The sequence below is a fragment of the Anticarsia gemmatalis genome, chromosome 21, assembly GCF_050436995.1.
Source record: "Anticarsia gemmatalis isolate Benzon Research Colony breed Stoneville strain chromosome 21, ilAntGemm2 primary, whole genome shotgun sequence".
Classification (NCBI taxonomy): Eukaryota; Metazoa; Arthropoda; class Insecta; order Lepidoptera; family Erebidae; genus Anticarsia; species Anticarsia gemmatalis.
The window spans coordinates 8,773,782-8,787,891 of NC_134765.1; the positions used below are offsets into that span (position 1 = coordinate 8,773,782).

General features: G+C 35.2%; 1 protein-coding gene across 3 annotated transcripts in view; it reads right to left on the bottom strand.

Annotated features, from left to right (window-relative positions):
* The window catches only part of LOC142982440 (uncharacterized), a 46,309-nt gene that overhangs the window by 29,983 nt on the left and 2,216 nt on the right, over positions 1-14,110 (bottom strand). The window contains exons 3-4 of one of the 3 annotated variants that reach the window (XM_076128956.1): positions 13,509-13,579; positions 341-413 (exon numbers count right to left, since the gene is read on the bottom strand). In XM_076128956.1, coding sequence (XP_075985071.1) covers positions 341-413; positions 13,509-13,554 — 119 coding nt within the window. In that variant the 5' untranslated portion in view covers positions 13,555-13,579. The other 2 variants (XM_076128957.1, XM_076128958.1) reach the window with 2 other exon arrangements.

Consider the following 14,110-nt stretch of genomic DNA (forward strand, 5'->3'; position numbering starts at 1 on the left):
CTACTATAATAAAACATCATAATAGTTGTACTTCTTTCATTCATACATCCCTTCGCACACAAATTAAACAAGATGACCTCACGTACAAAGGCCACGTATTTTCCCACATCCGACGTAGCGAATCCAATGAAAAACACACACAATAAAAAACCAAAACTTACACAAAATCACTTTCCGAACTCACAGAGGTCGACATACGACCTTTAGAAGCACATACACATGAGTTTACTTGTAAAATGTTCGTACACTCGTTATCAGTGAGTGATAAAGGGCTTAACAGACGTCCGTCCGTGTCGCGTGTCGAACAACAAATGAAGTAGGAAGTATTGTTGATACCGACCTGATCTTTTCCTGAGGCTGTGCGCGGCGCGGCGCCTGCGCCGGTTTGCAACCTCCCACCGCGACCGCAGCGGCTGCGAAACAGTGTTACATAAAGTTACCATGCTTCACTCGTATCAAGGACGGGTGCATATTTTATCAAAATGTTTTAGTGAGAGAACATTTTTGTATTTGTGAAAGAACTGAGTTTGATAAAACAAAATTTTTATTTCGCGTTTGGATAAATTCGGAGGTCAATGCAGTGTTATCAGTTTTCCTGGACAAAAAATTCAGCCGCAGTTACAGGTCGATCTTGATAAAATTGAAAAGCCTGAACATCGTCACAATTTACCAACAATCGCCTAATTGTTGGTAAATTGTGACGCAATCCCAGAAGACCTCTTCTTGACCTATAGGTATGAGTGCAAATCGTCAAAACATACTGTGATATTTACTCATTTTACCCACAGAGCGGACAGTAATTCTCAGAAAAGGCCACAATAAAATACAGGACATTTTAATAATAAGGAAATAAGTTGTTTATTTGTCTTTCTCAATAACACGCCTTTAAATAACATTTCAGGTTAAAGTAATTAACACATATTACCTTGATTACTTTAAGATTTAATCCAACAATAATGATATTTGAAAATTAACACTTGAATACAGGTAACTAATTAGAGGCCTCCTCATTACATTTGCTAATTGGAAAACAATTAAAATGCGACTTCGCTGATTACTTTCCATTAAAAAAGAATCGCGGCTTATCTTCATTCCATATAATAATATTATACGGAAGTAATTTACTTAAAACTAAATGTTAAAAAGATAATGAAACAAATAAAAAAATATAATAAGTATTATGTATGTAGTTCAAGAAATAATAAGAATGTAACAGGAAAGACATAACTAGTTGCTGACTATTGCGAAATGTATACTACCTGAAATAATTTTAGCTTTCAGTAAAAGTCGTACATGACCTTATTTTAAAGCAACCCTTTTAGCAGGCTTAATACATGTTAAAATAGACACTGGGCTTTTTGAACCTGCTACGTATGCTACGATAATTTATAGAGAGCTACGAGATATAAGAATACTCCGATTGTAGACACAGGGGTGTTCGTAGAGGTAAGGCGCTCGTGGCAAGTGACCTTATTACATTTCGTAACAATGTAGTAATCCTAGAACCTTTTTTTTCTTTATTTTACACCCATTGCCAAACATAGTATTCAAATTTCTGAACAGCAACATCAGGATTAATAATGACAAAAAGCCACTGACGATGCAGTTCGTTCGAAACATTGGGTAAACAAATAAGTTATCATAACCATTAATTTTCAATCGCATTTAATACCTCTTGCTTTACAATATTAGGTCGGGGAAAAAGTCTTTTCGCATTATAGTATGTATAAACTTATAATAAAATCTCTTTGGCTTCAAGAATCACAAATGAGTACACGGCTCATTAGGTTTCTTTCAGTGAGCTCGTGAGGTACCCAAATATCGAGCTTTTTTGTGTAGAGAAAAGATTTTATTACAAGTTCATACATACTATAATGCGAAAAGACTTTCCCCGACCTAATATTGTTTACAAGTCGCAAGATTTTAAAATCGTAGACAATAAAAGGAACAATATCTAAAGCTTCATAAGTTATATCCATTCTCGTACTAAAATCGTGGTATCCGCGTATTACATCAATGCAGTGAACGTCGTTCCCATGCCGCATGCCGGTAACAAGCTACACAATCACGTTTTTGTACTTTAATATTGCGCCGTTTGCGAATTAACTATCTCTAGGAACATCGTCATGTTACATTCGGTGGTATTTGTTGAGTACAAAAATTACTTTGGCAAGTGAATGAAATGATTGAGTAATTACTTAATTACTGACAAAACGCCTTAAGATTAGTGATTTTTTTGGTGTCGAAGCGTTATCTGATAAAATGACTAAACTATTATAAAATAATCACTGCCCTCATGGCGCAGTGGCTTAGGTCGCCACGCCGCTATAATTTTATTTGTGCGACCCACAAAATTAAATAATAATTGTTTCGGGTCTGGTTGTACTTTGCGTCCGTTGTTTGTATGTTTGTAAAAGTACCTGCGACACAAGATAAATTCTTACCCCATGTTTCTAAGGTACATTAAGCGGTAGTTTATCTATTCAATAGTGTCAAAACTCGTATAAAAAAACGCTATTGAATAGATAAACTATCGCTAAATGTACTCAGAAACCGGGGGTTAGAGCAGAAGTTGGCTTCTAAAAAAATCAAGTAATTGTGAAGTGATAAGTGAAGTGGCAAAGGTTAATCTTTAATGTAGGTCAGTCTGTATCTGTCTATATTTTTGCCTAGGTTGAACTACTGAGTATTTCCGACTATAAGTTTCCTAGACAGAGATTTGTTAAAGAAAAGACTGTCAATTGTATCAAACACAATGATAAAGACCTACAATCAATACGGACCTAATTTATTCGACATTTCAATAGGAACCAACTAATTGTGCAACGACATTTCCTGGTCAAAAATAAATAGATTACATAACAACAAGATCTAAAGTCGAGACAAGTAATAAAGATAAACTATTTTAATTCCATTAGCTTTGTGTTTTAGTTAATTACAATTCAGTCCATATATCCAACACATCCTTAAAGTCTTTTGTACTGATCGAAAGCGATACCACAGACTTCTATGTATCATACATATACCTACAAAATGTATACGCGGACTTGCAACATCGTGTCTCCAACATCACGAAACGATTGCACCACAAAGATACATGCAATCAATCTGCCATTTAAATCTCGAAATCCATTTGATACAACGTATAGTGTAAAAATTCAGAATAAGGTAATTTTCTACCTGATTCGATGAGTATTTTTACAAATGCAATTTGAGTGAATCTTTGTTGTGTAATTCTTTTGAAACTAGTTCAAATTGTGGTAAAAAGTGTAATTGTTATATGCAATTGTTGGATTGGAGGATGCACCGGATGCACGGTAAGTTTTAAAATGCTTCTCATTTTTGGTTTCATAGTTTTTATATTTTCTTATAGATAGACGTAAACAAATACACCTAGCTTATTACCTAGTCCTGTTTGCTGAACAAGATGTGTTTGTCTACTGATGGATTACTTCAAACAAGGACTGCAATATTTGAAATAAAATATCGAGTATATCTTCTCGTATTAAACCCAAGTAGGTACTATACAGTACCAGAGGGAAGTTAGTTAGTAGCCTATGTTAAAAGAAACACAAGTTAATTTTCAAGTTTCATGCTTATAAAAGCAGAAACTTCTTAGAAATAAAATGCAGGAAGAAGACACCTAATGACATTCTAGGAATTGCAAACTGGATCACATAACATGGAAAAGGTGACTATAATAATTGCAGTACATGCAATTAATTTTCTCGCAACATCTACGGGAATTGTATAACGGAGAAATCTCTTCTGAAAGGCCACCTGACCAACATAAAACTAGGAACAAGTCGACATAGAAAGTGTATCAGACGTTAGTTTTTACCGAACCAGGAAAAGTAATAGTTTGTAAACCAGTCTCCCTGCCCTAAACTACATGTATATATGAGTGTATGTATGTATGTTAGAACGAATGTATTCGTAACATGCGATTCGTTTCCTGAATTGCTACTTCCGAATTTGCTATATCGAATTTTAAATTTGCGTAACTGTTATTTGGTTTACGTGCAAATAAATCGTTTATTCGTCTATCGCATACCTCATAAGTTATAGTTAATTACCTGATTGAAAACTTTTTTCTGGAAATTTGTATAACTAATAGAGTCTACATACTGGCGAATCGACCAGTTTGTACACTCGGACTCTGTTGCGTAGAATCCATTTCAGACAATTTCGGTGGCATTTTAATACAAACCCTACTTGATTTGCAATTTGTCAATAGTTAAACGGTCAATATTCTTTTCTTTTCTTTTTTTATGCTTATCTTTACTTGAATTCTGGCATATGTTGCTCGTAAGTCGTAAAATCTTTTTAAATTCAACTGAAGATAATCAAATCTATCCATGACTAGCATATTAACATCGGTTGTAAGTCAATTCTTAGTAGTACGCGCCATAAACCGGTAGTACGGTCGCTTCGAATCTTCGCGACGATGCGTTTCCTACATCAATTAAGAGAAAGATTACTGCCGGCAAGCGTTAACGTGCGAACTTTTCTCATACACGTAATAATCGTGCTTTTTCCAAGACAAACATTGCTATTATGAGATGTTCTGTTTAAAATATAGTTTAAGTTTTAACATCTGAATGAAGTATTGTGCGAAAATACATAAAATATACACGTAAAGGATTGTGTCCTCAAGAACAGACTAGAGGTCTCAAACGAGATGAATAACCAATCAATATTTTGCCCAAGGCTTCTAAATCAGCCTTGCAGCACAACAGCTTAAGACAGCGTCTTTATAGCACTGCTTCGTTTTACACTGACGGCTCTGACGGCACTGACAAAGATAAACTGGCTTCCAAAAAAACATTTTTTTTTACTTTTATTTATTTATTATTTACAACTTACAACTATCATTACAGGTAAACCCAAAATGTTTCAAGTATTCAGGAATAAGATATTAGTAATTAGAAAAGTAACGTAATTTCTTTCCGCGAAAACGAATCATAAAAATCACACATTTCTACAGTCAGACCATGACACTTCAAACGTACCAGAGGTCAATACCACACACAGTAAACACGTACAAATATACTTTTACGTCACCAATTCAAACAATACCGACTAGTTTTCAAAGAAGTCATTAGTTTGTTTGTCTATACCTGTTCAACAACCTATGAAACAGTTTTAAACGTTTGTGACCTACTATTACACGTATAAGTAGACGTACAAATTGCTGTACATTAATCAATCTAGACAAGTATCTTTGATGAAAGATAAATTGAAGATTATAATGACGATTTTATTGTAATTTATAAACAAGACAACACCGCAATCAGAGGGACTATGACTAATGTCATTATGAATACTGTAATCGGGTTTAAAGATTCCTTTTAAATGTACTATGTACACCGAAAATAGTTTGATTGCTACGGATTTCGAGGAACTTTTTAAGACAAAACCTTAGGAAAAACTAAGAGTGAAATAAGATGTAAGCTAGAATTTTACGTTATTTACAAATATTAGTTATAATATATTATAACAAAAGATCAAGAATATCTGCACTTCTATAGTAACCTAAAAGACACGACCCAAACAGACAATAAACTCTTTCTCCTATTTCAAATGCTTTACCCTTTATATCACTAAACGTTCAAGACAAACCAACACTGTTATGTAAACAACAAACATCAGACAGGGCAACGTCTCCAAAACCTCTAAATTAGCCTTTCCAAATCTAACTGGCGCATAATAAAAACGAATATTCGTTATTATTTTACACGCTGTTTCAACATGGCTGGTAATATGATTGACATTTAACAATTAAACACGGTTACATACATTCGTTACGGCTCAAGTTACCTTTCGCTTGCGGCAAGATATCGGTAACAGTTTACTTACTTAATATGGTCTACTAATAGATCATTATACGTTATACTGTGACGTCATTCAGAAGGTAAAAGAAACATTTTTTAGTGTAATTGATCAGTATAATATATAAGCTTGGGCTCCACAGACAGACTTTTCGTGACGTTATCTCTGGATCGCGTAATCGTCTTGATTTGATATTACCTAGGTTCTCAGTTAAACTATCGAGCATCATAATGAAATATCTCACACATTTGTGGACTGAATCAGTCTAAATTTAACTAGTCCATCTTCTAATCCTAATTAATGATAATGATACTCACTTTATCTAACGAAAGAAGCGATTAACTAACATAACAAAACCAAATGTCATCAAATAATTTGACAGACATTGAACAGAATTGCGTTACAATGATGGTATCATGAATCTATAAAATGGCAGACTGATTGATTATTTTGAAAGGGCATGTCATCATTCAATTGTTGTTAATATTTCATAGAAATTAGCTTTATTTCTGGAGAAAGAAACTCCATAAAAATACGAATCATATCTCCAAATATTGCTACTAAAAAAACTAGATAATACTTATTTAGCAAAGGATACTCTATACATCTCGAAAAAGTCAAAGATGGTATAAAATAATTCTCTCATATATTGGTCCAGTGACTGTAAAAACTGAAGGTGTGGGCTGCAACCGTAACATAGATACATAATCATATACCTACTTGGGTATACAGCGCGAAGCATTACAAAGCCTAAAATTAACACGCGATTGGGAAACAACGACTGTAGGCTTGTAAATATTTTATTGCAGTGCATAACACTAGTTAAGTATACGGTAACATTTCCTGAAGTTTTTATTCAAAACACAATTAAAATTTTAAATTGCAATTAGTAGCTTGGAGCTCTGATGATACGAACTCAAGCGGCAATGTTCAGAAACTCTTTATGATTTTTTTCGCAGGAGCTACGAGCAAAAAAACAGAATTTCCTATATAAATTAACTGCCGTTTTGCATGATGACAATGACTGCAAACTATCTTTATCAGTTTGGAAATCAGACGGCATCTGCTCCCAAGTCCGTTGTAACCAACGTAATTTGAATAACTGACCTCAATTACTTAAGAAGACAAAGATACATGCTAAAGAATTGACTCACAAGGGCACTGCCAACAGAGCAGAATTAAGCAAATTAAATGAAAAGGCCAACAACCCTACCACATTAATAGCCCCTAAAGATAACAATGCAATAGAATACAAAAGCTTTATCTAGTCTGAAACTACTTTCATACTTCTAAAGGAAACCCCAAACAAAACATGATCAGTTAAAGATGCAGAGGACGACATGCGCTATTTCTCAGGACTACGTTCTTTTCTATGCATCATTCATCAAGCACAATTTCGAAACACTTTCCCACAAGAAAAAGTAAATGTTTTATAGCCAGGAACAGTCTAAAGATCAAAATTCGAAAGTAGGTCTCTCCCAAAACAGCAAAGGGAATTCCAGGCCTATCCTTAAGGACTTCGTCTTGCTCACTAGACTGAGTATTTTTAAACGAATACAAAACCGAGTTCCTTTGCCCTTAAGGTCACGTCAACCAGGAAGTCAATAAAGGGCACCTCATGGCCTATTTCTCAGAGCTTAGTCCTTCACTGTACAGCAAGTTCTCGAAGCACTTTAAAAGCTCGAGGCGGCGTGCTACTTTCACTTTCCGCGTTCCACATTAGCAGGCCCGGTCATTCCGCTAGCGTTGCATCAGCGGTTATGTCATTGGAATTTCGTGAGCACTAACATCTTGTTTACTTGCAGCGGCATTGTGAAGGACGAATTAGGATGCAGTTATTGATGCAAGGGGTTAAATGAAAAGGATTTTTTTAAATTCTACTGAAGAAAAATAACCCAAAGAAAGTCTGGTAGACATTTAAAAACTTTTTGGAACATGTCCTCAACTGACTTATCCCTTTCTCCTTTCCTTCTTTTGAGTATACTAAGGACTACAACATCAAATAATACGTAAATATAAGGATTCTCAATAAAAAGGAGAGTGTAATTCACAGCCTGTAATTTCCTTAGGGAACAGCAAAAACTAAAACCGCATTGAACTTCGACCAAATCTAATATGCAAAGATGATCCACTAAAACGATGGATAAACAAAAACAGTCCCAAAAACGTGACCAACAATGTGTATGCAAATATCTATTTAACATATTATTATGTATTTCTGCGTCACATTAACATAAGTGTTTCCAAACATGTTATTATAATACTTTATCTATGGGTCAAGATAATGTTTATCCGCTTGCCGTGGACAAGAAAATAGCACATGACTTAAGGCTGTTATTATAGAAATTATCTTGCCGTGTAGTTAAGTGTAGCGCTTTCGTGCAAGTTATAATATACGAATAACATCCCCGAAGAAATAATTATGTATTTTATTGTACTACTTTTGAGAAATTAATCTTTATAGCTTGTATAAACGGTGAGGGAAAACATCGTAACACGAACATGGTTACACGTCAGAAAGTTTCGGGTCTATCCCACTAGTCCCGTTGAGTTGTCCCGTGACGGGACAACTGGCACTATTTTGTCCCAGTTGTCCCGTGGCGGGACAAGTGACACTGTTTTGGTGCCAGTTGTCCCGTTGCAGAAAAATCACGGGACTAATGGGACAGACGGAGGGGTCAAATCTACTGGTTCCATTGAGTTGTTGTGTGACAACAGGTACTTGGTACTTTGGTAAGATAGCAGATGGTGAATTGGACGCTTATCTTTGTAAACTTTAAATTCACAAGAAGTTTTTTTTTACCATTTAGGCTTTACACTTAATAATTAAATTGACAAGAGTGTCTATATTTATGAAAAAACATAATATAAGGAAACCAAAAATGTCATGTTTACAGGCCGCTAGGGCAGCTCAAACATTCAAGTCAATTCAACTTGTAATATAATTTCAACTGATTTACTAGAAATTAAGTAAAAATGTACTAAAACACATTTAAGAAACAAAAAATATCATATTATTTGTTTGTCCTTTCCATCTCGGGACTATAGAGTTCCGGACTTTTGGAAGGCATGCGTCCCCACGCACGAAGCAAACTCGCAGAGACCCTTTGAGACAGTTTTAGTATAACAAAGATGTAATGGGACACAATCCGGTAACTATCCCTGTGTACACTTTGAGTATTATTACTAAGATATAGGTTTAAATACCTTTGGTTTTACAATTTATCGACCACAAGTATAGTGCATATTTCATTTGAGATATCTACCCTTGTTAAAATGACTAGTTTGCATAACGTCTGCTATCTTACCAAAGTACCAAGTACCTGTTGTACCAACCAGTTGATTTGACCCTTCCCTCTGTCCCATTAGTCCCGTGATTTTTCTGCAACGGGACTACTGGCACCAAAACAGTGTCACTTGTCCCGCCACGGGACAACTGGGACAAAATAGTGCCAGTTGTCCCGTCACGGGACAACTCAACGGGACTAGTGGGATAGACCCAAAGTTTCTTGTGAGGAACATTTTCATCTTATGAGAATAAATTAAGTCAAACAACTATCTCTGGCAATAAACCTGCTAGCTAGGTTGCACGTCTTCATTTGTTTTAAACTTAGATACAAAGAAACATAGAAAAGTCTATCTTCGTTTCCGAACTTTCCACAAACTGGTTGGTACTTAAATGTCATGAAAATGGGTTCAGTAGTTAGCCGCGAAAGCGTAACAGGCAGACATTTGTATTCATAATATTAGTAAAAATATTTTTTTGTTCATAATCTGTAGTGATCTCATACAGGGCATAACGTGACAAACCAAATTAATCAATCAGAACTCTATTACCGACAATAATTGCAATATACAATTATTCTAGCTTACACCAAAAGTAATTTAAAATAGATGTTATCGATGACACTACACTTAATCACGGACTTTCAAATAAAGATTGCGCGGAACAATGCCGCCCACGTTACAAAAAGACTGCACTCAAAATAATGCTATTACATCATATAACTAGCACACAATACAGACATGCAAACATAACGTCATGTAGACATGCTAACGTTTGAATGAAATAGATATTTACTCCATGACTGCTGGGCAAGGGTAGGCTCCCGAACGAGGGAAGGGTTAGACCTTGAGTCCACCACGCTGGCGTTTGCAAGTACGGGTGTCGGACTTTGCATTTTCAAGAAAAGTGTTAAGAAACCTGTTTTGACCTGCTTTTTATGGACCCCTATCGTTCACCCTCCTTCCTTAAAGGGAAGGTCCGTATAGTTATGTCCTTTTGGTCAATATTACAAAACTGGTGGCCGACGTTATTGAAACTAGCTAACTATGCAGGAGTTCTTGTATAGCGGTCTAGTGGTGTATTCTTTATTCCATTATTCTCACAAAACTGAGATAGCGGCAAATGATGACGACCGGCCGGATCAGGTGCAGGATAGACGGCGTTACGTGCTTTAAAGCATCTCCACTTGTATTGGATTTTCCGGGAATCGTAAGATAGGGAAAGTTCAAAGGAAAAGTTAAGCTTAGTCACATAAAATAAAGTTATCGTTCATTATGATGACTAAAGAATTTGTTAAAGTTCTAAAGTTCAGGCGCAAATGTGCGCAAGGCTTTCGTTCCCATACTTGTCGATAGAGGCGCTGATCACAACGACGCAAGTGAACTGAACAAATACTATACTTTGATAACATTTCCCTGAAAGTTTTAATCTTAGTGGCTTTAGAACCCAAAAATTGCGACATAACAAAGAACTGAAGACTAATAAGTAACCGAATTTCCTATTTTACATTTTACCAAATCCGCTTATCTATCGAAGCATTCCTTATTTATTTACTACTCAGGAAACTCCTTCTAAAAACGATTAATACACTTAATTAGGTTACCTGCACGTGAAAACTGAAAAGTTATAAATTGCCTGCACGTTTGGTACATCGAGAAAGTAGCTTGCAAATTACTAATTAATTCACCGCATGTTGCCTGCCGATTTCTGAACAAATATTTGTACGATCAAAAGATAGAAGTTTTCACTACAGTCTAATTTTAATTCTGTAAAACTTTGTTAACTTAAAATAATAGAGTAATTAGCTTTTAATACGAACTATAATATTTCAAGTTGAAATGTCAATCACTCGACACGAAAGCGATACGATAAAACAGTTCGTAATCACGCTACTGAATAATTAACAATCGATTTAATTACACCTAACATTATAACTCACAACACCCACTAGACGAAATCGACTAAAAATATACTCAGGAGTCAATAACCTTTAAAAAAAACCGCAAAATAAAGTGAAAAACATTCAATTTGTACGTACGAATCACGGTCACGTACTTGCAACGCTTTTTAAAGATTAAAGGAAAGATTGAATACCTCCACGAATAAAACTACATCCTGTAATACAAGTGTTGAGAAAAAAACCGGATTCGAATCGATTCACTTTTTGTATAGAATGCTGACTGACAGACTGTTTCGATTTGGATGGTTTTGTAATACAGCTTGAAATAGATTAAGCAACTGTATCGATGCTGCCTTCCTGAATGCCTAAATATTCGAATGTAATGTGGATTAAGTAGCTGCGTTGTATTTTAGCAACAAATGTTTCAGTTTGTACGAATAAAATCGTTATTTCAGCTAATGAGCATACTATATACTATTCGTTTTCAAATACCACTGCAGTGAACGGAAATGGGTGTACTTCAAGTTCTTTAAAACTCTCCGCAATAAGGGTACTTTACATAGTCTACCTCAATCCCGACGTAAAATCTGTGCCTCTAGTGATGTTTCACTAGAGGCACAGATTTTACGTCGGGGTATAAGTCCATTTTGCCGAAAATGGGGTGTACCAAAATGTCCACAAAAAATGCTCTATCGATTGGAGAGAACATATATTGTTATCTTTAAAAATGTCAAAATGGGGTGAACTTAAACTCAAAATATTACAAAAGTGGGAAATAAGTGCATCTAATTTCTTAACTCATTTTCGACAAAATCGGACTTAAACCCTTTTTAACTAACACAGAAATAAACTCTTGATTCTAAACCTATTGTTTACGTATCTGCGAAAGCGGTATCCCTACACGTCAGTCTGGTTCATAAAACTGGTTTTGGTAAACGTTATAACGTACATCCCTAGAATCCCGTTAGACGGTAGTTAACCTGTTCAGTAACACCTGACCTATAGGCGCGGAAGATCTTTACAACCGGTTACTAAAACACCTTTGTTTGTTGATAGGCTTTATAGAGAAGACAGGATATAAGCTGGTATTGTGTAATCAAATAAGTTACTTATTAAATTCGCATTGACTGACCAGTAGCGCGATTCTGCATAATTTGTACTGTTGAGTATCGAGAGTTTGACATTTAAAATGTACTGCCAAAATAGTTCTTACGGAGCCCGGTAGAGGCGTTAAATAGATTTTCGTGTAAAACTTCTTGATACCCAGCCGATGGTCGAAAGTCGTTAGTAGTTGAGAATCGAGTAACAGCTAGTATCACAGACGGTTTGGAAGTTAGTCAATATTTTAGCGACATACGGCTTACTCTTCTTAGAACTTACAGAGTTATTTTAAAGGGCAATGAACTTTGAACTTAGAAATTAATAGTACTTTAAACTTCATGTTTGAAGTAATTTTTCTTCTATCAAAGCATTTTCCATTAAATCCGCTTGACATAAAAACTCTAACTTTAGGATCGAACGAGTTCGTAATGACTCATTTTGGGACATTTACCTTTAAAACGGTAATTTTTGCTTCTCGCTCATTCTCCTAAGGTGTAAAAGAGATAGCAATTACAAGATTATGGGTGTTGTTTTCTCAATACTCTTTGTTAAACGAGTTTATGTTATTTGAAACAAAATTTTGTATTACACAATAGAACACCTACATTTAACTAAATAGTAGGTGTAAGATGTATGGATGTGAATGAGGTAAGGGAAGTTTGTAAGACTCGTACCAAGTGTTGTTTTTTGGTCTCTCACTACCCTACTACATATGTATGTATGTATGTAAGTATGTTTGTATGTATGTTTGTATGTATGTCAGGTGAAAGATTCGCGTATAGTGCAACGTTTAAGGTAGTAACCGTCACGACAATACGATTGCACAATGTTTTGTAATCTAATTCGTATGGCGAAAATGTAGAGATTACTTTTCGTGTCTTTAACTATGGACCAATGAATCATGGTCGCTTTTAAGCTTCCCCGCGACCAAAAATCTAAGAAATAAATGGAGCAATATGAAACAATTTCATAAGATTACACATATACATTTATTTTGTTGACAGGAAATACCAATAACACTGACCTGAGGATTCAACTGACCAGAACTGGTTTTCAACACAATACATTTTACGGGTTTTTGGCTTTATAACTTTAAACCCAAAACCCGTACTATTAAATATGGATATTAACAATCAAATGGGTTACATAGCATTATGGGTTACACAACACTAGCAATCCGGTCTAGAACTCCAACTTTGAATGTATTTGAATTAGGTTCAAGTGCCGCGTTAGTAATGCAATGGAAATCGAACCCACGACCTCTCGATCTATTACACAGCTATTAAGCTTTAACCATTTTAATTTTATATACAATACTTTACCGTGAATTACAACAAATCCTATTTAGGTTGTTATTCATGTTAGGAAAGTTTTTTATTGTGAGCTTACCTGCTTGTGTGAAGGACCCATCGTCACGCTCTTGTGTCAGGCCCATTGCTGGTCGTGCGCAAGCTTCATCACTGTGAACAATATTATCAACTTTATTACTATGTTCTTACAAGTCAAATTGCAATACAACAGAAGGCAATAACAACTGCTGCAGGGTTTTATATCAACAACATTTAACTTTGAGGAAATGCCAAACTTTATACCTGCTAGTTACAATAAGGGAAACAGAAATCTTTTAATGAATATCTGATTATAAAATCTTTGCGTTAACTGAATATCGAGTACTACTATTTGAGATCACGACCCAGAGTTTACCGACAACAATATAATTTATAAATTATCGATTTTGACTAACTGCGTAAAACTATTCGACGCACGAGAAAAAAGAGCAGTCAGGTAAAAGTTCACGTCCCGAAACAAACGTAACTAAAAAATGTACGCTAGTAAAATAACTACAAAAAGTATTATATTAACAATTCCTACACGCAACATATTTCCGTTTGCTTGTCACATTTACAAAAGAACGTAGGAACGTAAATAATGTTTAATTTATGAGATTAACTTCCGACATGTTTGTTTTGTTATGTTTTAAACTGCCTCAT